General features: G+C 40.6%; 1 protein-coding gene across 1 annotated transcript in view; it reads left to right on the top strand.

Moving 5' to 3' along the window:
- MOXD1 (monooxygenase DBH like 1) overlaps positions 1-23,719 on the top strand; it is a 70,379-nt gene extending 46,660 nt beyond the window's left edge. Inside the window, exons 5-12 of the mRNA XM_087817769.1 lie at positions 4,228-4,407; positions 4,692-4,794; positions 6,429-6,595; positions 7,742-7,933; positions 9,478-9,537; positions 13,144-13,286; positions 22,280-22,448; positions 22,836-23,719. Coding sequence (XP_087673895.1) covers positions 4,228-4,407; positions 4,692-4,794; positions 6,429-6,595; positions 7,742-7,933; positions 9,478-9,537; positions 13,144-13,286; positions 22,280-22,448; positions 22,836-23,003 — 1,182 coding nt within the window. The 3' untranslated portion in view covers positions 23,004-23,719. The remainder of the gene's footprint in view (positions 1-4,227; positions 4,408-4,691; positions 4,795-6,428; positions 6,596-7,741; positions 7,934-9,477; positions 9,538-13,143; positions 13,287-22,279; positions 22,449-22,835) is intronic.
- Positions 23,720-24,061: the final 342 nt, after the last annotated feature.

Here is a 24,061-nt window from a genome sequence, read left to right as displayed (position 1 = left end):
GACACTTAGAAGGTGGTTGTTTTTTACTTATCCCTTCTTATTCTATCCTAACCAGAAGACGACATCACATGAGGTTCTTTGGATCATTTCATTACTTTATAAAATTTTATATACTTTGAAAAAACTGAATATGTGGAATAGGTTGCTGGTGTTTAAGATTTTTCAATCGTTTTGCTCTTTGCATCAAGTTCTACCCCCAACTGGCCTCATGCAGCTAGTATAGACAGACATCCATTCCTCTCTCACCAAAATAATTGAGCCGTTTTCGGAGGGCTGATTAGGAGGTACGCACAGATTCTTAAAGATTTGCAATGGGGCAGAGTCCTCCCACTCGCTGGAAGTTGTGCCCATTCATAGCCAAGGAACAGGATGCAGAGCAAGATAAAGAAAGGCTCACGTGGAGGCACGAGTGTGAATCGTGAATTTTGAGGTCTTATGTGAATAAGTTGTGGAAGTATCTTCAGTATCCCAAGTGGGGGATCAGAAGGGGCAGCTCACAGGATTGATTGACGGTTATGAGGGCCTGGGTCGACTGCGAGGGCCTGGTGAGTGAGTAAGCAGTTCAGGTGGCCTCCTGGGGAAAAGTGGTGGGTTGAGTGACTGGAAGGGTGTGGAAAAACTAAAAGAGGAGGGAAGAGGGATGGAAAGAGAGTTTCCGCGGGGGTGCAGCCCTCAGTGGTTGTAAGAACGGGGTGGGGCAGTGGGGGTGCTGAAGTTCAGTGCAGGGTATGTCAATGGAATTGAGCCAACCCAGAAATTAGAAGGCAGTGGATTTGAACTTGGTGACTCAGCCTTATTAATGCTGGCTTCAGAGAAAGGGGAGTATTTACTCATTTCCACGGAGTAAACAGTTATTGAGCAGTCTCTGTGTGTTGCAGGGACTGTGCTAGACACATTTGACCTGGATAAAGAGGGTAAGAGCGGAGGACAGGTCACCGGGAACTGCATAAATATTGGGGGCCTTTCACTTTCCAGGCTCAGTGTCATGGTCGATGTTAATTTCCACTTGCTCTTGGCTATTCTTAGCAATTCTTTATTCCCTCCTTCTCTTTGATCTGTGTTTTGGTTCCTCAGCTGTTCCTTTACTATGCACAGAGGTTAATAGATAACCTCCAGCCGCCAAGCTCGCCTGGCGTCTAATCATTTGAAGGTGTGTCTGTAAATCCCACGTATGCGATCAAGAACTCAGTGATCAATAACACGCTTTAATATGTCATCGGGTGTTTGTGTCTTTGCCATCCACTTCCATATGCACTGCTTTACGTTGCTTTGTATTTATTTCTTCTGCAATCATAGAGCCAGCCTAAAACACAATTTAAATGTTCATTTCAGCCTCAGAAATAACAATCTAGACTTACATACTTTATGTTGCCATGCCTTCTTTGACAATTTCTGTAAGTTTAGTATTTGTTGAATAGAGACAACCCTTGGCATTCCCATTTGATTGTGATAATAATGTGACATCTGTGAAGTGATCAAAATAGGGCACCTTTTTGAAGTTCTGCTCCTTAGAGCAATGATTCATTACAGCCTTATTTTTTCAGAAATACTTTTAATAAAAAAATGTATAACTACACCATTGTTCCAAACACCACAGTGATGCAAAAGGAAAAGTTTTTCCCATGAACAGTTACTGGATAGACAAGAGAGAGTAGTGTTTAATGCTTGCATTTAGCCAACGAGTAGGATGTGTTGTGGAGCACTGGGGTGCCTCCCCCTCCTTTTTTATGGCCTAGTAGTATTCCATTGTGTAAATGCCCCACAGCTTTTCTATCTACTCATCTACTGAGGGACACTTGGGCTGCTTCTAAACCTTGGTTATTGTAAATAACGCTGCAATGAACATAGGGCTGCATATATTTTTTCAAATTTATGTTTCCAGTTTCCTTGGATAAATTCCCAGAAGTGGAGTCACTGGGTCATAAGGCAGTTTCATTTCTAATTTTCTGAGGTAAATTACATACTGTTTTTCACAGTGGCTGCACCATTCCCACCAACAGTGCACAAGGATTCCCTTTTCTCTACACCCTCGCCAACATTTGTGTGTTGTTTTATTGACAGTAGCCATTCTGGCAGATGTGAGGTGACACCTCACTTTGGTTTTAATCTGCTTCTCTCTGATGATTAGTGACTTTGAGCACTTATTCATATGTCTGTTGGTCATCTGTATGTCCTCTTTGGAGAAGTGTCTTTTCAAGTCCTTTGCCCATTTTTAAGCATCTTACTGGCAGTCACCACCCAGCCTCACATCTCCACATGCACACTCTTAGCTCACTCTTGCCATGCCTCGATGAAGACCACTAGTTTCTGTGGCTGCCTTGGCAACAGCCAGCTATTTTCCCTAACAATTCCTTTCCAGGACCTGTCTTAGAGCTCAGTACAACCTATAGGTTCTTCCTGAACTTAACAAAAATCCCACATGTGCCTAAATATTTTACAGTGGACATATTAGCAGTGCCCGGTGCCCCCCTGGAGTACTGAGGTGCCCAAATAAATCAAGTCTAACAAGGAAGCTTAAACTAGATGTGGGAACTAAAACCCAGTAGAAATCCTGGGTTACCTGTTTGTGTAATCATTGTATATTATGCAACCATGCTTGAATAATAACTGTCATTTCCAAGTAAAATAGAAAATAATTTCTGAGGGCTCACAGTATTTCAGAGACAAGTGTAGACAGAGCCATGGGCAGTGTCCTTTCTATGCATGTGATGTTAAAATGTACATATGCTAAGTAAGGCGTGACTCAGTGTGCAGCAGAAAATAAAGCTGGGTTAAAAACTCAAATCCTTGGCTGCCTACTCAGGTCTCTACCTACCATGTACCATTTCCCTCTTCTGCTGCTTAGATTTTACTTTTTTTTTTTTTTTTTAAAAGATAAAACTATGTAGAAAATCAAAATGGGAAGCCTTAGGCAAAAATGGCTGAAAACGCTTCCTCTTTATTACCCATGTCTGAAGCAAACGCATTGCCTGGCAGTGGCCAGTGAGTGGTTAGAGTGTCACCCCACTTTCTTGTGAGACCCTCGCACCAAAGGCTCTCGGGTTTGGTTCCCAGTCAAGGGCAGGTACCTGGGCTGCAGGGTCCAGCCCAGCGTCGGGGCCCATGCGGGAGACAGCCAACTGATGTCTCTCTCACATCAGTGTTTCTCTCTCTCTCTTTCTCTCCCCTTCCCTCCCTCCCTTTTGCTCTCTCTAAAAGTCAATGGAAAAATATCCTCATGTGAGGATTTACCAAAAAAATGCGTTGCCTGCACTTGAGTAGTTAAGCCTAAAAGCAGAAAAGGGGATGTGCCCTCAGACCGCTAATCTTTTAGAGATTTAGGAATGCACCAGGGCTTCTTTGTCAGATATCAGAAGGCTCGAAGAACCATGTAACTGCTGGCAACACCGCTAACCCAGCTAGGCCAAGCCCAGGGTCCGCACGTTTGCTCTGGGTATGCTGCTCTTTGTGATTTGAGGGTACGCTTAGCCCTCTCTGGGCTCCTGGACTGAATGGGAGAGTGTTATGAGGGGAACTCGCAGAAGGAACAATGGTAGGACGTGCTCGCCTGGACCTGCTTTCACTGTGAGGACGAACCTCACTGTTCATTCTGTTTTCGCTGGTTTCTACCTCCCCTCTCCTAATCTGAGGGGTGTCACAGGAGTACATCACTACAATGTTTTCTTTTCTTTTCTCCCAAACTCTAAGTAAATTCTTAACAGAATTTTTTTTTAAATTCTGAAATAAAATAAATTCTAAAATAACAATATCCACTATTGAACCCTCCTTCGAGCCCATCTCTATGCTCAGCATCTGCAAGGTAGGTAGATGACACATCATGCGGCACCTCCAGTAAGGATTAGTACAGAAAACCTTTAGAGGTGGAAGAGAGGGAGGCCGACGGAGTTTATGCCTAAAGGGTCTTGATTTTTTTGAGTGAAGACGAGCAAGGGCAAAGTAAAGCCTGGAAGAGGGAAAGCAAACTTTGAAACATCTGTTATGCGGCATGGTAAGGGAAACAAAAGTGAGTTAGAACACACCGGTTGGTAAAGCCCCGGGATTCCTGGAGTAAACAGCTGTCTCCTCCTTGTTGGCATGGTCGTTGTCGTTGTCATCGTCGTCAAAACAGGTTGTACGTGAGCCTCAGAGCCTTCGCCCGTGGGGAAACCCACTTCTCTGAAACGCTGACGGCGTGCGCGGCCTGTGCGGCGGCCGGGCTCACGCACCCTGGCTCTGCCCTGCCTCTAGGTGGAGCCCGTGATACAGAGAGGCCACGAGAGCCTGGTCCACCACGTCCTGCTCTACCAGTGCAGCAGCGGCCTGAACGCCAGCGTCCTGGGCTCCGGCCACGAGTGCTACCACCCCAACATGCCCGACGCCTTCCACACCTGCGAGACCGTCATCTTCGCCTGGGCCATCGGCGGAGAGGTGGGGCTGAGACGACCGAGATGTCGCACAGTTCACCCGTCATGTTTCCCCTGTGATTCCAGTATTTAGAAGTAAAGCTCGGTATACTGCTTTTTAATAGGAGGGTGGCTTATTTTTGGTTGCAAAAGAAGTAATTCTTTTCTTAAGCCATTTTGTTTTATCACCTATAGATGAATGGAGTTCCAGGATGTTGAAATCTCTTTTGAGAATGGCTGGGTTTTGAGTGGAGTAGAGCTTTCAGGAGCTCTCCTAGGACACTCTCTCATGAAATTCTCCTAATTTAGGGTTTTTCCTATCCACCTCATGTTGGATTATCCCTCGGCACTCCGTTAGATCCTGTTTATGTGCTCCTGGAAGTTCACTATGACAATCCGACATATAAGGACGGTGAGTTCTCTCTTCATATATTCTGCCTATCATTTTTAAAAGTTTTGTAACTTCTGTCTCAGAGTTGAAATAAAATAGCATCCTTTGTCAGAAAGGATTAACTTATATGTTGGTGATCTGAATTAGGGGGTGCTATTAATAATTACACGGGGACAAGAGTCATTACCAGCGATGAACAAGGCAAATGGGCCCTGTGGCCACTAATCTTAAGCATTTTCATACAATTTACCAGGAAGCAGAAGAATAGACATTTTTTCCTTTGTTGTGTAAATTAGTCCCCCAAAACAGGTACTTATGAAACATTTTCTAACTACTCATGTGAAAAACTGTCATTCATCACACTAGAAAATATTAAGCATTTTGTTGTGTGGTAGGAAAACCATAAATATACTCAAAAAGTATTTATGCAGAGACACTGTGTGATATGATATTGAAATGAAGAGCGGTAAGTATTTACATTTGATTTCAGAATTTACTTATGTAATATTCCAAAACCAAAACATTGAAAGATAGTAAAGTTATTATTTTTACATTGATTCGTGCAATTATTCAGCAAATACTGGACACCGACTACGTGCTGGGTCTGTGCCTAACAATATAATGTTCATAAAAAACAGACACTGTTTTCACCCTTGTAGAAATTACAGTATCGTGGGAAAGAGAAACAATAAAATAAGCACACCAATTAATATAAGATTATATACATGCTAATCCCTCCAAAGGGTCAATTTGGTGTTCATAGGTAGGTAAGTCACCACTTGCAGGAAGGAGCCAACTAATTTCAAAATTAGTGGAACAGACTGATGAAGTTTGGGGTTCACATTGCCCTCCTTATAAATATGTCACAGCAAGGAAGGTGACGTATTCATCCTTCATTCCACAATGCTGGTTGCAGTGCTTTTCATATAACAGTCTAGTTAGTATTGATTGGATAGCTGTTGAATGAGTGGAAGAACGGTGACAAACTATAAAGAAAGTTCATCATTGATGGCTTTCTCCATCAGCAGATGGTTTCTCCACCAAGCATTTTTCACGTCTACGTAAATGCTACTGCACTTTACCTGAAAACTGTGTAAGACTTTGGTTGAGTTTTTCCACATTCTGATGAATGACCTTGGGGTTTTCATTCTGTCTTCATGGTAGATAATTGTGGAATATATCAGCAGGCAATATGATGACTTGCGTGGTTTTTTTGTTTGTTTTTAATTTTAGCCTCTTAGAGGCTTTTTTTTTTTTTTTTTTTTTTAAGGTATCCTTATTGATTTCAGGGAGAAGTGAGAGGGAGAGAGAGAGAGAAACATCAGTGATGAGAGAGTCATTGGTCGGCTGCCTCCCGCACGCCCCCGACTGGGGATCGAGCCCGCAACCCGGGCATGTGCCCTGACCGGGAATCGAGCCCCGATCGCCTGGATCCTAGATCGACGCCCAACCTCTGAGCCACGCCCGGCCCGGCAGATGACTTGATTTTTAATTCCCATGTGTGAAGCTGAATGTTGTCTTCCATTAATCTTTACTTGTATTGCTTTTCCTTGTGAGATTTCAGGGGCAATGAATGAATCTCTTCAACTGAATATAGGGAATTTTTTTTTTTTTACAAATGCAAACTCACTTTTAATTACATGCTCTTGTTCCAGGCTTAATAGATAATTCTGGACTGAGGCTATTTCACACAACAGATATAAGGAAATACGATGCCGGGGTGATCGAGGCTGGCCTCTGGGTGAGCCTCTTCCACACCATCCCCCCTGGCATGCCCGAGTTCCAGTCCGAGGGCCACTGCACCCGCGAGTGCCTGCAAGAGGTATGCCGGCCCCGCCTGCGGGCGCTCTTTGCGCCCTCACTCATGCTCTGAGAAAGCAGTGCTTGGGAAAGTCCATGCCTGTTCATCAGCCGCGTTTTCCTTGTTGTCACACTGGGAAACCATTATTTACAATGTTAGCAGGACCTTTGGTTGCTTTTTTAAATCTTGAAGGCTACAGGAGTCCAATTCTGAAGACAAGAATGACTCCCAGCCTGTTTTCCTTCCTGGCCCCACCTCCTTTGTTTGTTTCATATCGGACGCTGTGTTTTATCTTTTAAATTCTCTTTCTCTGTTTGTGTAGTTTCCTGTCTCAGCTTCACCTTTCATCTCTATTTGTTTTTCCATTAATTAATTTTCAGGTTTTTTCTGCTTTGCTTTGCTTCGTAGTTTTCTTCCATTCTTTAACCAAAGAGCAAGAATAGCTAATATAAAAATACATATTGAGTAAGATAAATCTGAGTATAAGTATTTAACAATGGCTGCTTTCATTGATAGTTTTTTCTCTGGAATGAGAGGATTTCAACAGGGCTCGTATCCTTTATGAATTGAAAGGCGGTGTGGCTGCCGAGTGCCGCAGGCCGCTGAAGGGAAGCATGCTCTTCTGAGTTGGTTAGACCGGGATTCAAATCGCCAGGACATCACTCACTGCCTGTAGGACCACGGGCAAGTCATCGAAGCCTCTCTCCCACTTGGTTTTCTTATCAGAAAATGTGGGAATAATTTCTCCTTTTACGAGTTTTAACTTGCAGGCTGCTAACCTACTGGGATATTTTTTGCCAGGATCTCTGACTTCCTCTTTACCCCCTCAAAGGAGACAGAAAGGGGACATTTAGGAATAGTCCAGTAGGTCCTGTCAGCATTCGTTCCCTTTCTCTTCCTCTGGCAAATGTTGCTTCGGAATGATAACCCTGCTAGGAATGTCGTGAGAAATCCAAATTCAAAATGTTTGGTGGCTCAAACATTCACATACACCGCTTTAGCTTTACTTCTCGGTTGTCCCTCTGCATCTCTTTGCATGAGAACTGTCTGAATACACGCTCGCTGGGCTGATGGAGCCTTCCTCTCTCCCGCCCCCGGGCTGATCGAGCCTTCCTCTCTCCCACCCCCGGGCTGATGGAGCCTTCCTCTCTCCCGCCCCATTCGTAGGCGCTGGAGGCCGAGAGGCCGAGCGGGATCCACGTGTTCGCCGCCCTCCTGCATGCGCACCTGGCGGGCAGGAGCATCCGCCTGCGGCATTTCCGCAGAGGGGAGGAAATGAGATTACTTGCTTACGATGACAACTTCGACTTCAATTTCCAGGAGTTTCAGTATCTGAAGGAAGAACGAACAATCTTACCAGTATGAATGTTTTGCTCTTTTTCACTGAATGTTATCAAGGTCGCGAGACATACATCTGCTGAGAATTAGCCAGGTTTCTAGTGGTGGGATGCACTGTTCCTGGTACCCTTATGCTTAAAGCCGCCCACCATGGGCGTTGCACAAACCCAGATGGGATGCGTTTGGCCTGTTTTCCAAAATCAGAACTCATTTTTCTTACTATTCCCAGGGGCACTTCAAGTTGTTGATTTAAAAAGAAAATAAAAATCGGGTTCCCAGCACTAACATTACTCTTTTCTTGATTGACTCCCCGGTTGAAACTTTTGGCTGCAATTAGGGTGATGGTAAAATCAGAGGTTTCCTTATTCCATAGGATATTTTTTCAGAAGTTTCATTTTAGTAAACATGATTATAAGGACAGTTCTTTCATTTGGCAGAGGTGTTCAGACATAGCTAATTATACCGTCCTGTATAATCCACTTGCAACAATACTTGGGGTCATACAGAAGGACACAGAAGAGAGTCTTATGCCTTATAGTAATGAAGGTTTTCAAAAGGTTTTTTGTTGGTTTTTTTGGTGTTTTTTTTTCGGTGCTGCTGCATTTTTTTCAAATTTTTTATCCCGTGACCACCAAGATCGTCATGCAATTTTCTGCCCTTGTATCATTCTTAAAAGTTAAATACTTATATACGATTTTTGAAATGGGCGTAATAGCTCTATCTTTTCTACATGCAGAACTTCCTCGATACACCCTGAGAAGAGAAAGATGAAGTGCCAGAAACATTGATCTTGTCAAGAGTCTACACTCTCTTTCATTGTGTTGTGTTATCTCGGGGCTTTCCAACCAGTTTTCTTGTGTTCTCTCAGTTTCCCAACTGGTGTGCTGGGCGGAGGGTCTAAGTGGGTTGAGATACTGATCCCTCGTCCCTCCATATAGCAGGGCGAGGAGAGCAGATCTCAGGCCCAGAGCTAGCTGTGGCTGACCCATACATAGCCCGTCCACTTACCTGAGTGGACAGTCTAAAAACTATCACTTTCTATGTGTGCTGAACTGTCCAAAAGATTGGAAAACACAGGAAGAATAAATTACTATTAATTTGCCTCATAATCCTGTTGTGAGGAAATACATGGCCAAAGGCCTTTAAGGAAAATAATGTAAATGAAGACATAATCACAATGTCTAGCAGCTATGGTTAGCCCTTATGAAGTGTTTAATCTCTACTAAGTATTCAATGTGTGTTTTGTCATTTCATCCCCGCACAACAGCTGTGCAAAATATGTGCTATTTTCATCAATATTTTTTGGATGGACACATTGTACCCAGTGCTTCATTTCCTTGCCTAAGGTCGCGTGCAGCCAGAACATGGTGGAGTCCGGCCTGAAGCCAGAGAACCTTGTTTGTTTGCTTGCTCACTATGCTAGAATTTAATAGATCAAGGGTGTTCTCTCGAATCAAATGAATGCATCCCTCCACATAGCAAATTAAACTGTTGGCCTACAAATGTATTCAATAAATGAAACAACGTAGAACTCCAATCTGAAAGCTCATACTTTTGTGTTTCAGGGAGATAATCTAATTACCGAGTGTCGCTACAACACAAAAGATAGAGCCCTGATGACTTGGGTAAGAAAATTTCTATTATTAACATTTATCTGTGGAGAGAGAGGAATAAACTTTGATTGTAGAAGAAAACCATTCCCAACGGGAAGCAAAATTGTTGAATGTCTTGAACATGAAACATCATAAAAATGAAATCAGACCTGTTTTAGCATTTTATCAGAATCGCTAATGATACTATGGTAATATTTGCATTGTAATTTGTTGACTCTTTCATGAAAAGCTATCCTAGGTCTTTTATTTTTCCTCACCAAATATTATTAATAATAGACCTTTCGTTACTGATCACCATCTACATGAGTCTGGACTTAGATGAATCAAGACTTCAAAAGGAAGAATGAATGGCATGACCTTAGGGTTTCCGACGCGATGGACTTACTGGGGATTCCTGCCAAACATTCAAGAATTAGATCGTTCATGCCGTACTTACCTCTTCCAGGGACCACATCTCCCAGCAGCTCATTTTATTAAGTTAGCATAATCTTAAACTAAATCTCAAATTTGTCAAATTGTATAAAAATGTAATGTTAGGACCAATTTGGATTTCACTAAGAAATATAAAATTGTTTTAAATTAGAAAATATATTACTGCTATTCTTCAGTTGTATTAAAGGAAAAAGATATATGATTACCTCAATTGGAGAAGAAAACAAAACATTCATAAAACTTAAGTCACTCTTGGGGGGGGGCGGGGAATGAAAATTTAGCAAACCAGGAATAAGAATTTTCTTAACAAGATAAAAATTGGCTATGAAAAATCTACAGCAAATATCAAACTAAACGAAGTACTAGAAATATTTCTTGAAAATCAGGAATACAAGGGTATTTATTATCACAATTTCTACTCAGCATTTTACTGGAAAAGAAAAAAAATGAGGTATGAGGTCAGAAAGGAAGAAGCAAAGAAGAGAAACACTATTCATAGGTATGTAATTTTCTACATAAAAAAAATCTCAAAATTGGTAATATCTAAAATTAATTGTATTTTAATATATAAGAAACTATCTCAAAAAATATAATTAAAAACTCTAACTTCTATAGAAATAAAAGGTGGCATTAGTTGTGTTTGATCTTTATGGAAAATATTGTAAATCTGTATTGCAAGGCATTACAGGAACACCTAAAAAAATTAAGAGATACTGTGTTTATAGATAGAAAAGCTTAGGAAAGTAAAAATAATCCGATTAAATTGGTCTATAAATTTGATATAATTTCAGTAAAAAATTCAGAGATTTGATGATTTGGGATTTTGGTATTAAGAAATCTCCGCCTAGCCACAGCTGCAAAGGTATTCTTTTAGATATTAATTTTCTAACACTTTTATAGTTTTAGCTTTTATATGGAGAAAGTTGATTCTAAAATCTACATAGAACAAAGTGTTAATAATAGGCAGGACACTACTAAAAAGAACAGGATGGGAGACAAACTACTGGAGATGAAGCCTATTTTAAAGCTTTGGTGGTTAATAGTGTGTTTTGGGTCCAGAGTTAGAACAGTGGACCAGAGCAGGGGTCCCGGAGACGGACCTACGAAGCCTTCATATGGAAAGGTGGTTTAGGATAGACGTGGCCTTCAGAGAAGTACAAAAGGATGGACTTTTCATTAAAGAATACTGGCACGGTGACACCTCCAAATGCCAAAAATAAAAGTCTGTCTATCATGCACAACATACAGAACATCAGTTCCAGGTAGATTAAATATTTAAATGTGAAGAGCAAAATTTTATTTTATTTTTAATTCATTTTATTTTTTTAATCACCTTTTATCCCTTCTATGCCCTCTAACACCTCCACCCACCCACTTCCACCCCCACAGTCACCACACTGTTGTCCATATCCATGAATTCTCTCTCTCTCTCTCTCTCAAAGCAAATTTTAAAACCTTTAGGAGAAATATATATGAATATATCTTTATGACTTTGGGGTAGGTAACTACTCTTTAACAAAACATAAAAAGCACTTATAGTTATGAGTTAAAAAATTGATGAAATTGACTACATTAAAGCTTTTGGTTACCAAAAAAAACATGGTTAAGTAATTGAAAAGAAGTTTTAAACTGAAAAATATACATATTTGCAATATATAGATTCAAACAGCATTAAAAAGAAATTTCCTTGATCGATAACATAACACAAACACACAAAAGAAAAAGAACAAAAAATAAAAATATTCCATAGAAATAAAAGCCCAAATGGATAATAAACATATGAAAGGATCCTCGATTTTATTTGAAACTGGAGTCATGCAAATGTAAACCAGAGTGAGATATTTTATACTTACCAGTTTGGCAATTTTTAAAATTGTAACTCCACTGTATTGAAACTGGACCCCTCATTTATGCTGCTGAATATAAATTTATCAAACCACTTTGGGGAAAACCATGGCATTCTCTAGAGAAGTTGAAGGATATATACTCTAACCAGTTCCATTCCTATGTGGATTTAACTTTGAGGTTATTTTTGCAGGTAATGTTCCAGGAGAAGATTATGTAAAATAGTCATAGTAACTTGTAACAACCCGGAACAAAAACCTGGGAACAGCTCAATTATTTATCAAAAGGAAACAAAATAAATATATTATAACATGTCCATATAAGATATATAGTTATGAAAATTAATGAACTAAGGCCATTCATTCATATATTAACACAAATGTATCTGAAGAACATAATGTTGATTGAAAAAAGCAAACTTGCAACAGGCTATATGTAGTTATGATATCATGTATCTAAAGTTCAAGGACATGCAAAAGTAAACAATATATTGTTTAGGAATACATACGTCTGTCTCCCCTGTGCTATGCAGCTGCTGATGTTTACACACAGGACAAGATTATAGAAAATCCAGTGCAACCTGGCAAATATCAAGCTGACTGATTGGTATCATGTTAACCAAATACCCCCATAATCCTCTGAAATGTTCACTGTGGTGAGAAGTTAACATCACATAAACAGAAATTTAAGGAGGTTTTGAGGTTATTTAAGAAAGGCAACTTTTAAAGAGATGGAAATAATTCTATTAATTTAAAATGTGCCAGTCTTATTTTTTCACTTTCACTTATACATTTTGTGAGTTTCATTTATACATTTTTCTCAGTTTCATTTATACATTTTTCAGTTTCATTTATACATTTTTAATAGGACGTAATTCTCTTTACCATAGCTTTGGTGCGCATATTCTATGTGCAAAACACATTGTTAATTACAGGAAAATTAAAGAATCCAAGTGTTACAGAAACAAAAAAAAAGAGAAAGAAAATTACTGTAATCCCCATTGGTAACATTTTGAAATATGTATGTATGTGAATGTATTTGAACACATAATTTTTACAGATCTGTAAAATACTACATGTGTTTTTTGTTATATTTTAGATAAAATATCATCTTTCTATAGGAATAAAAATATTTTTTTAACATTGCTAATGGTTACATATTATCACATTTTATGGAAGTACCTTAATTTAACTTTTAAAAAACTAATTTGTCATTCAGGTTATTTTTCAACTCGATTTATTCCATTGTAAGACAGAAGGAACCGTATGACCCTGGTGGCTTGTGTGCTGTGTCGGAGTTGGGGGAACATACTTTTTCTAAATGCAACATCTCCGTTTTCAGGGAGGGCTGAGCACCAGGAGTGAAATGTGTCTCTCGTACCTTCTTTATTACCCAAGAATCAACCTGGCCCGGTGCGCGAGCATCCCGGACATTATGGAGCAGCTGCAGTTCATCGGCGTCAAGGAGATCTACAGGCCAGTCACGTGAGTAGCGAGCGGGCTTCGCGGTGGCGCTGATGTGCTTCGGAGCAGCGCGGACGTTATTTTCACGCTGGGTTTACCACCAGGTTATGCAGTTCCTTTGTGCGCTGTGCTATTTGAGTGTTTTCAACTGGGGAGGCCAGGTGGCTTCTTTGTTGCTCTGTGCAAGGCCCCCAAGACTACCCCCGGGTTCATAGATTTTTCTAGGAGGACCTAAAGGGTTCACTCATGGATAATATTAACTACAGTGAAGGGACATAAAGAAAAATGAACAAAAGGAAAAAGGGCACATGGGGCAATGTCAACAGGAAACAGGTGCAAGCTCCCAAGGAACCCCTTCCAGTGGAGCCACACAGAATGTGCCTAATTCCACCAGCATTAAATTGTGACAATATGTTTGAAATGCTGTGAACTGGAGAAACTCACCAGAGACTCAGGGCCCAGAGCTTTTACTGGTGGCTGGTCACGTAGGTGCCCTCTGCTTAGCAAATACCTAAGTTCCAGACTCCCAGGAAGAAAACATGTGTTCAATATAAACCATACTGTTTGAGCAAAAAGTCTAGTCACTCTTATAATTTAGAGAAAGTTTTATATTAATATAGGAAATTGTTTACTATTTAAATTCCCTGACGCCAGCAAAATGTCAACCATCCAAGTAGGCATTTCTAAGAACAGTAATCTCAGGCCAGCTATGTTAACTCTATCTCCACAATTGTGTATCATAGGCACTACTTAAGATAAAATAATAAAAGATAAATATTATTCCTGCCAATTTGAGATTATATTCTAGATTAAGGGAGAGGCAATAAATAAATAAACAAACAATATAACTATAAAATTTCAGCTATTAGATATTGTGAAAATAATTGAGACAGTGAAAAACATGTGGAGCTGCTGCCCAAAGGATGGTGAAAGCCTCTTTTGAGAGGGGCTGCTGTATCCTAAATGCCGTGAACAAGGGTGGCTTATAAACTCCAGAAATCGGTTTCGCACAGCTGGGGAGGCTGGGAAGTCCAAGATCAAAGCGTGGGCAGACTTAGTGTCTGGTAAAACCCCACTCCCTCATGGACAGTCATCTTCTCACAGTAACCTCACGTGCAAAGGGAGCAAGGGAGCTTCCTCGAGCTGCTTTATAGGGCCGTCGATCCCGTAAATGAGGGCAGAGACTCCAGAAGGCCTCGTCTCCTAATAACATCACATTGGGCATGAGGATTTCAACATGTGGGTTTTGGGTGGACACATACGTTCAACCTACGGCCGGAGGTGACATTTTTGAGCAGAGACCTAGGTGATGAGAAGCCAGCCATGCAAAGGTAACCCGGTGTACTCTGCAGAGAAGAGTCCGGGTAATGACCCCGTGGTGGGTATGAAGCTAATATGTCCAAAGAGCGGCGAGAGGGTGAGTTTGGCTGGAGCAGAGTGAAATACAGGAGGGAATGAGTGAGGAGGTCTGACCGCAAGTGGGACCAGATCATGGAGGACTTTACAGTCAACCTGAGAACTTAGGGTTTTAAGTGCAAAGGGAAACCATTGCAGTGTATTTCAAACAGTCAATTTGGCTGTTGAGACTCTAGAAGGGCAAGATTGGAAAGAACACCACCAGCAGGAGACCCTTGTGGTTGCTCAGGTGAGAGTTGAGGGCGCCTTAGACCAAGGTGCTGGCAGTGGAGTTAATGGGAAATGGTTACCCTCAGGTTGCCTTTTGAAGGTAGCACTCACTGGACTCACTGGTGAGAGAAGAGCGACAGAAGAAGGACGGCGTGTGAATGGCGTAATGGTGTGCGTGTAGGGAAACTCGTTTGAAAAAATTGAAAATTCTGGTTTGGATATATTAAGGTTGATGTAGGAAAAAATAACACCACAGAGCAGAATTAGGATGCCTGGTGGGAATTTTGGAATGTAGATTTTGTCTTAATAGGGAAGAATTTTCTAATGATTAGGACATTTCAAAGTGAAAGAAACTGATGTAATTAGGCAAAAGTTACCCATAGATTTTTGAGGATTGTATTTAAGGAGAGGGTGAAAGAGCAGTGAGGATGTGGTAAAATTCAGATGCTGAAGGAGAATACAGTGATGGCCTACTTTTTGTTTCTAAATATTATAGGGATTATAAAATATCACCTAAAAAGACTCTTCTTTTTAAATTAAACTTACTATTTATAGATGTGTTCTACTGAGTTTCTACCCAGACAACCCAGTGACCACCAGAACAGAAGTCTGGATCTACTAATATACAGATAACAAAATGCTTATGCAAATTAGTTTGTAGTTTATGAAGTATTTTCAAATGCATGATTTCATGTAAGTTATTTTTCACACAATTCCAGTTGGTAGAGCAGGACTTGCAATCCTAGTTTTGTAGAGGAAGAAATGGAAACTGAGAGATTAAGAAATTGTTCAATATTCTGTAATTCACAAAAAATGGCAGAGATGGGGTTTGTAGTGTGGTCTATGACTTTTATATATGTGTGTGTGTGTGTATATATCTGCCTTTTATTAAAAAGAAATAATTATATATAAATAAAATATTAATAAAAATCAAAACAGCACTTAAATGTCATTCTAAAAACACTAGGATAGAGTCTTGTTTTTCTTTTGTGTTCATCTTGTGTGAAGACTCCGAAAATGCTCAGTTTCCAAATCCCAGTGAGCTCTGCCAGTGTCCATGCCTTCGGTCCTCCCGCCCAGGAAATACTGAAGTTGGGTTTTTCATCACTTGGAAGGACAGGAGAATTGCTTCACAGAACAAGACCACTTTTGAGATATCATTGCCCACATAAAGCCATTTAACTACAGGTTAAATATATTTATTCTTCAAAAACATATGTTATAAAATATATATTTGGACTTTAAATCAAACTCTCAATTCAGTTCATCATCACGGTGATAAAAATATTATTGAAGGCCAAACATAGCAAGGGACGGGTTAAAAGATCAGAAAGAGAGGAATGGTTTGGGTGCTTTTTGTGTTTTGCTTAAAAGAAAATTGCTAATTTGGTTTCAGGGCACAGTACCAAAAAGGAATATCACATAACATATAAGCCCAAATCTCTTATTTTGTGCTATTAATATAATAATTAGTTAGGTGCCCTATTTCACTTGAAACATTCCATAGAAATCCTAAGATTAGAGGAAGACTTGGTAGAAAAATAATGACAACTACATCCTGTTTCAGGGTTTGTCTGTTCTGGGGGATGCAGTTTTTCTGTGCCTCCTACAGATCTGGCAAGGCTTAAAGAACTAAACTCACACAGGTTAGACAGCAGAATAGATAGTGAGTTTAGATAAATTATTCTGTGCAGTGCCACACATCTGTGCCCTTCCAGACAGGTTTATATGATGGAGCACTCCTGTGTTTATTGTTGTTTCTAAAAAAGAATCAGGAGGGGTGTTTCTCTTTTTCTTTATAGGAAAAATCACTTTATGTTTATAATGTGTAAAAATGACAAATGCTTATTATAAAGAGTTTAAGTAATGCAGAAAAGGTTTTGTTTTTTTTTAAAGATAAAAGCCATCAGCTCAAATTCTGGTAGAAAAAAAATACTAACACCAGTTGAAAGTTATTGCAGACATCTTTCTGTGTAGGTATTAATATAAAGATGAATAGATTGTTGTTACAAAAATTATAACTTGTTCACTGTTTTAAACAAAAACACTAAAATTTAATTTGGTTTTAATTTATCAGAAGAAAAAGGTACGGAGCTAAAACTAAACAGTCGTTGAACTTCAAATCAATGTGGCTGTTGTTTTTAACCACAAGAGACAGCATTTAGTAAAGGGGCTCACAGAGGCTGAGAAAACAGATTGTACAAAACATGTAGATGTTACACCCGCTTTTAAAAAACTACGTGGTTGGGTTTTTTTGTTTGTTCTTTGGTGTTTTTTGTTTTTATTTTTTTCTTTACTTTTTAAACGTCGGAGGTTTCTTTTGTCGATTATTTTCTTGTTTTTGTTTTGTTTGTTTTTTTCTCTTTTCTTCCCCTCCCACCCCCCAAACAACATGTTTTAATTTTAGCTCATAAAAGAAAGAGAGGGTGTTCACACGTTCACATGGTCTCCGACCATCCTTGTCTACACCTCCAAATAATTACTACTTATATTATAATTGTGTATCTTCAAGATTTTTAATGCTCGTATTTAATTTGGAACCCTAATTCTAACAGTGTTTCGGGCAGCTGTACTTTTAAATGGATTCGGTGGCGATCCGCGTCTTTGTGTGACCCCCGTTTCTGAGGCCTTCGGCGTCGGCGCCCAGCGCCCGCTCGGGCTGTTCCATCAGGAGAGGCGCCCAGGTCCTTGCGCCCTGCGCGCTCCCACATGCGAGGGTTCCTGCGCTTACGCTTGGGCGGCGTTTGCCTGGGTACGATACTTGGGGTGCACGTCCCCCCAGAGATCTCTCCGGTGCATGGGAGGGGCTCTGGCCCGTTGCCTGCGGAGCACGTAAGTGAAGTTGAACTTATTTCAGCGCCGAGCGTCTGAATCCGACTTTCCTGAAACTCCGAGTGTCCTTTCAGGACATATATTCACTTCAGGGAAGTTTTGTTAATATCTACAGACTTTTTCCTAATCTCTCTGGGATTTCTTTTCAAGAATTTTCTCTAAAATTTTTCAGACGCGCTCTTTTGCTCCTTAAAAATGTAGTTGCTGCTCATGTTTTGTCTTCAGTTTGTTTCCTTTGGGCTGCTGTCTCCCTTCGCATCTCACTCTGTTGTTCCATCTTTTGTTCGAGCTCTTTTTAAATCGAATCCGTGCTCGTATTAAATAAGTTTATTACGTGAAACACTTGTGGGGGTTCTCACCAGTATAACGGGTTTATATTTTTTTCTAGAGTCAGGTTTTTTCTGTCTTTTTACCTGGAGTGTGGAATAGCCTCCTTTGCGCCCTGGGTGTGCGGGGCTATTTCTTACTTCGGCGGAGTCAATTCTCTCTCAAACTTCTCTTTGATAAAATACAGGTGAATTCTTGACTCCTTCTGAACAAACCTGGGAGTAGCTCGCTTTCTCACCTCACTGCAGTTAGAGGTTTGGGCGATATATTTTATGTGCGTGCTTTTGAATGTTTTGATGGCAAAGGGCTGTGGGTGTAGAGGTGGGACTGTGTACTCTATATTCCAGTGCATGGGTTAATCCTTCCTCAAATTTTGTTAAAAATCTATTCGGAGAAGTTTCCTAACTGGTGGGGGCTGAACCGCTCTCCATGGAGGAATGTCCCGGGTCTTACATCCTGCTGTCCAATCTGTCGCCGCTTCGAGCCTTCACTTCTTACCAGGGGGACCCACCCTCACTGTGTGTTCCCAGCACCCATTTCCTTAGAGGGTGTCAGGAGGATTAGGAGTTGTAACCTGTTAAATCAGATTTCCTGGCTCCCTTCTTTAACAGTTGGATTGTAAAGTTTGTGGCATTATGTTGTGTGTTTTTTCATTGGCTCCTTGATAGGCTTTTATTTCTGTTTGATTATTTATTTTAAAAGTCAAATTGCTTGGGGCAGAATTTATGTGCAATAAAAGGCACCTATTTTTGTTAGAAAGTTTTCTCAGATGTGTACACCTGTTCAGCCCCATCACAGACGAGATATAGAGTGGTTCCATCCCCCTGAAAGTTCTCTTAGGCCTGTCTGGAGACAAGCCCACCTTGCACACCAAGCCTTGTGAAACTGAACCTGCTCTATGTCACTATACTAGTTTGATCGTTTCTAGATTTTATAAAAATGGGGTTAGATAGTATGTGCTCTTTTGTGCTTAGTTTGTTTTTGTTTATTGACTTAGAGGTTTCTGACATTCATCTATGCTGGTACGAGTCTCAGCAGTCCATCCCTTTTCATTGCTGAGTAGTATTCCCCTGTGGATACACCCAAGTTTGTTTATCAGTTCACCAGTTAAAAAGTCATTTGGGTTGTTTCCAGTTTCTGGCTTTTATGAAGAAAGCTGCTATGAACACTATTGTATAAGTCTTTGTACGGACATATGTCTTCAAATTTTGGGGTCAATACCTAATGGTAGAATCACTGGATTGTATACTAAGTTTACATTTATTTCATAAGACTCTCAACATTTTCTCCAAAATTGTGGACCTTTTTACATTCTCACCAGTAATGTATAAGATCTCCTACTGCTTAATAGTCTTCTCAAGGCTTTGTATTTTCAATTTTATCTATTTTAGCATGTATGTAGTGTGATATCTTATTATGGTTTTATTTCCATTTCCCTTATGACTAACAATGTTGAGCCTCTTTTCACATGCTTATTGGTCATTTATACATGTTCCTTTTTAATTGTTCAAATATCTTGTCCATTGTTTAATTGGGTTGTTTTATTGTTGATTTGTAAAAATTTTTTATGCTTTTAAAGAGTTCTTTATACTTTAGATATAAGCCTTTTGTCAGATATATTTTTACTGATAATTTCTCCCAGTCTGTGGTTTGATTTTCCTTTTTCAGCTTTATTTTTTGAAGTCCATTGTATCATTTATAGTCCGTTTTGTGCTTTTGATATCCTCTGTAAGAACTCGTTGTCTACCGAAGGTCAGGAAGATTTTCTCCTGTGTTTTTTTTTTTCTGAAAGAAGTTTACAGTTTTAGGATTTACATTTGGGTTGATGATACATTTTAAATAAGTATGGTATGTGTGGCATGAGTTAAATGCTGAGGTTCATTATTTTTCATATGGATACCAAGTTGTTTAAGAAGCATTTGATGAAAAAAAAAACCTACCTTTTTCCTGTTGAATCACACTGGAATGTTTGTTGAAAATTATTTAACCATGTACTGACTATTTCTGGACTCTGAATTCTGTATCATTGTACATGTTTAGGCTTAATATAATACCACGCTCAGTTATTATAGTTTTATAGTATGTCTTTAAGAGGGTGTACATCCCCAAAGTTGTCATTTTTTTTCTTTTTCCAAAGTTATTTTGGATAGTCTAAGTTTATTTCATTTTTGTATATATTTTTACATCAACTTGTGAATTAGATTGAACTTACAAAGAAAACTGAGTCAAATATTAAATAATATTAACGTGATTTATTTTTGTCATCTACAGTGATATATAAACAATACCCTTTTAAAAATGTTTGTCTGGGTAGACATTTACATACGGCCCTCATGTGCAGAAATGTAGCGGAACCAAGTTAGTAGGACTGGGAAGGAGACAGCAGACATGAGAGGGTGATGCCATCTCAGAGTGGTTGGTGCCTCCATCCTGAGCTTACTCAGTCATGCTGTGCTGTCTCCAACATATGAGCCACTGGGTTTTCCCTTTTGACATCCTTTCCACATATTAATAGTAAGTTAATAAGTGTTTGTACCTCGTGTCAAAAAAAAACCCAGTTTACTAATATATTCTAGCAGCAAAGCTTTTTAAGATTGTATCTATGTACAATAATGCAGTAGTGATTCTTATCAGCAAGTCTGCAGAAAATTCAGAGGATTTGGGCCGCTGAATTCAGGCCGTTAGCAGAGACTCTGGTGCCACCTTGTGGTTACGGGCTGATGATTCCACCACCACCACCCTCCCGCACTCCCCTCTCAGTATTTCCCTAGTTAGGAAGTTGATTTCCTTTTTTTCCACATGGATACCTTACCTTTCTGGAAAGCAAATCTCATTTTTAATATTTCATTTTAAAGTTATTTTATATTTAATAAAACCGAGGTGTAGCTTTTATTGTATTTAAAAGGACATTGTATATAAACATAATAGGCCTATTTCAAGTCAAGTTTCTGTTTTATACTGATTCTGAATGGCATCTCTACAAGTCTTCGCAGCATGTTCAGTTTTAAAACGTGATGGATTCTAGGTCATTGATACATATGCTTAATGTAGAGTGATGATGAATGCTCTTCTTTATGGCATTTATCCGTAAAGTCTCTGTACAAAATAGTGCATTTAAAACTTAACAAAGACATATTGACTTTAATTAGAGGAAAAAAGGAAATTAGGACTGAAGAATAGAAAAGTCATTGTATATTATGCATTGCTGTTTCACTGTATTACTTACTAGTGTATGGAGGAAATAATTTTAATTTAGACATTAAAAATTTATCTTTATAACTTAAAAAATTAATAAAGGATGTTTAATTTACTTAAAAAGATAATATTCAGTGTGCCTGAGTAGGTTATGTGTATAAGAGAAGAAACTGTGAAGATCAAATATTAAAATGTAGCTTCCTCCGCTGGAGGTTAATGGTTTGGTAATTACTGGAACATCTTCTTGGGGCGTCATGGGAGCCAGATACCCATGGTAATCTGCTGGAAGGTCCATGGATTAGTTTATGTAAATTTTTGTTATGTGTCAGCACATACTTTTCCTTTTCTCAGGAATCAATAATATAAACATACCCAACGAAGAGCATCTTTTCACACAGGTCTTGTGATTCTTCTATGATTTATTCTTTCTTGGACATTTAATATGTTTTGGGAGTTTTTTTTAGAGCAGCAAGCAGAAGCAAAACATATCATCTGAAAAATATTTTTTTCTCTCAGTAAAATTTTAAAAACACTGACTCATTTTCAGATCTTTTGGATTTATCTCCATGTCAGCAAACCAACTCAGGGCAGCCACTAGGGGTCAGGCTTCTCAACTGCATGGAACTGAAATTTCAGTTCCAGTGCCTTTTAAAATCCTACACATTTCTTTATTTCACCATTAGCATTTCACTATTTAGAACTGTTTGCCTACCAGCTGCATTGTTAACTAGACCCAAAACAAATAAATGAAGAACTGTGAGGCTCTGGGGAAGCTTTCTGAGTCAAAATTATTTGTCCAAAAATAATACCCATCTGCTACTAAAATAAGGTATTTCATGTTTTACAAAGTCTTATGCTCCTTCTTTGGTATGTATTTCCTCTAGTAACTGGTGACGAGTTCATCAGTGCATTGCATCAGGTCATCTATGTTTGTAAGAATGAACAAGTGTGAGGTCTGTTGAAAAGTAATGGAAACATGTAATGCTTTGATTCTGAATATGACTAATTGTGTGTTTTTTTAATTTTAAATTCAGGACCTGGCCTTTCATTATCAAAAGCCCCAAACAATATAAAAACCTTTCCTTCATGGATGCGATGAATAAGTTTAAATGGACTAAAAAGGAAGGTCTGTCCTTCAACAAGCTCGTCCTTAGCCTGCAGGTGAATGTGAGATGCTCCAAGATGGACAATGCAGAGTGGTCGGTAAGCCCGGCTTTGTTTTAATCTTAGAGGGGAAAACAGGTGTTACATTTTACCTGAATCCACACCAGGTAAAATCTAAGCAACAAATACCCATAAAGACAACGATCCAGCTCATGATCTATTTAATGATTGCTTGGGTTGGCCCAAAACTCCTAATTCCACTGCTTTGTATCTCTTCTATCCCAGAGCTAGGCCTGAGCCTCTTCTCCACTTCCCTGGGAACCCTTAAGGTTGTGACTGTCCGATGTCTGACAGCCTCAGCAGCCACCTGTCCCCCGGTCCCCCACCCCTTTGATCCCTGCAAAAGTGCAAGGGCTGAGCAAGCTTGGCCGCAGGCCTGCTCCTCAGTCCTCCGCTCACTGGCATTGTCTGCTCTTTCGTTTTCAGATCCAAGGGATGACAACCTTACCCCCAGTTATAAAGAGACCGTACAAAGCAGAGCCCTCGGTGTGCACCTCGGCTTCGCCCCCTCTGCCCAGAAGCCTCCCCCTCAAGCTGCTCCTGTGCTTCCCTGCGCTGGGCGGCCTGCTGAGCAGCTTCCACTCCTGGTCCTAATTCTGTTGTCCTCGGGCGATGATTTCTGCCACGCGAATCCGCCGTTTACCGTGGATGTTACAGACACTTTGGGCATGGGGGTGAGTGTGAAGATCATGGAGACCGACCCTTGCTGTGCCCCTTCCTCCCGCTCTGCCAGGCCACCTGGGGGAGGCCCCGGGCTCTCTTCCTCAGAAATGTCTGGGAAAATGTATCCATTACCAATAAAGCAAAGCTGGCCTGACGTAATATAACCTTTGTCAAAATCTGGACAAGGTCAAGTGGAAGTAAAAGAATTCTTTCTTTCCTTCTGTGTTACATTTTATTTAAACACTCATAATCGCTATTTCACTTTTTTAATTTTTGGTTTGGCTTCATTTCGGAGGAAATGCTTTCCTCTGAAAAATGTGGAAGGAAGTGCCCTCCCCTCCGTCTCTGCCCCCCTGTTGCTCTTTGGGTGTGGCCCGGGTGGAGCACGGGTCCCCCCTACCTCCCGGTGTCCCCCAGCTCTGTCCTGGTCTGTGAACTGCCTGCGGCCCCTTCCCTCGGTGCTTTCTCACGGTGCCCATTTACTCTCGCTCCCTGAGCCTGTTGCTCTCCCGAACGCCCCGCACCCATCCCGCGGGCCTTTTGTACCCTGCTCAGCACTGGCCGGGTGAGTGGTTTTTAGCTCCATCACTGTCTAGAAAGAAAGAGGCCATGGGACACACAGAAGGGGCGCCTGTGGCTGCAGGCTGAGGAGATGGAGCCGCTGCAAACCCTGCGCTGGCGGGTCCCTTCCGAGGCTCCAGGTCAGAGGCCAGATGGCGTGAGCCTCCTGCCCAGGAGGGTGCGAGGCCCCGCAGCACCTCGCTGACTCCCTGAAACCCGGTCACCCTGGCCCCCTGACGCCCTGATTCCCTGGCTCCCTGGCTCCCTGACCCCCGACCCCCTGACGCACTGGCTCCCTGACCCCCTGACCCCCGACCCCTTGACCCCCTGACCCCCTGACCCCCTGACCCCTTGACCCCCTGACGCCCTGACTCCCTGATTCCCTGATGCCGTCGGGGTCACACGCGCTGCCTACTGGCTCAACTTGA

The sequence above is a fragment of the Miniopterus natalensis genome, chromosome 5, assembly GCF_054644295.1.
Source record: "Miniopterus natalensis isolate mMinNat1 chromosome 5, mMinNat1.hap1, whole genome shotgun sequence".
NCBI classification, from domain to species: domain Eukaryota; kingdom Metazoa; phylum Chordata; class Mammalia; order Chiroptera; family Miniopteridae; genus Miniopterus; species Miniopterus natalensis.
This window is presented reverse-complemented; position numbering and strand designations above follow the sequence as displayed.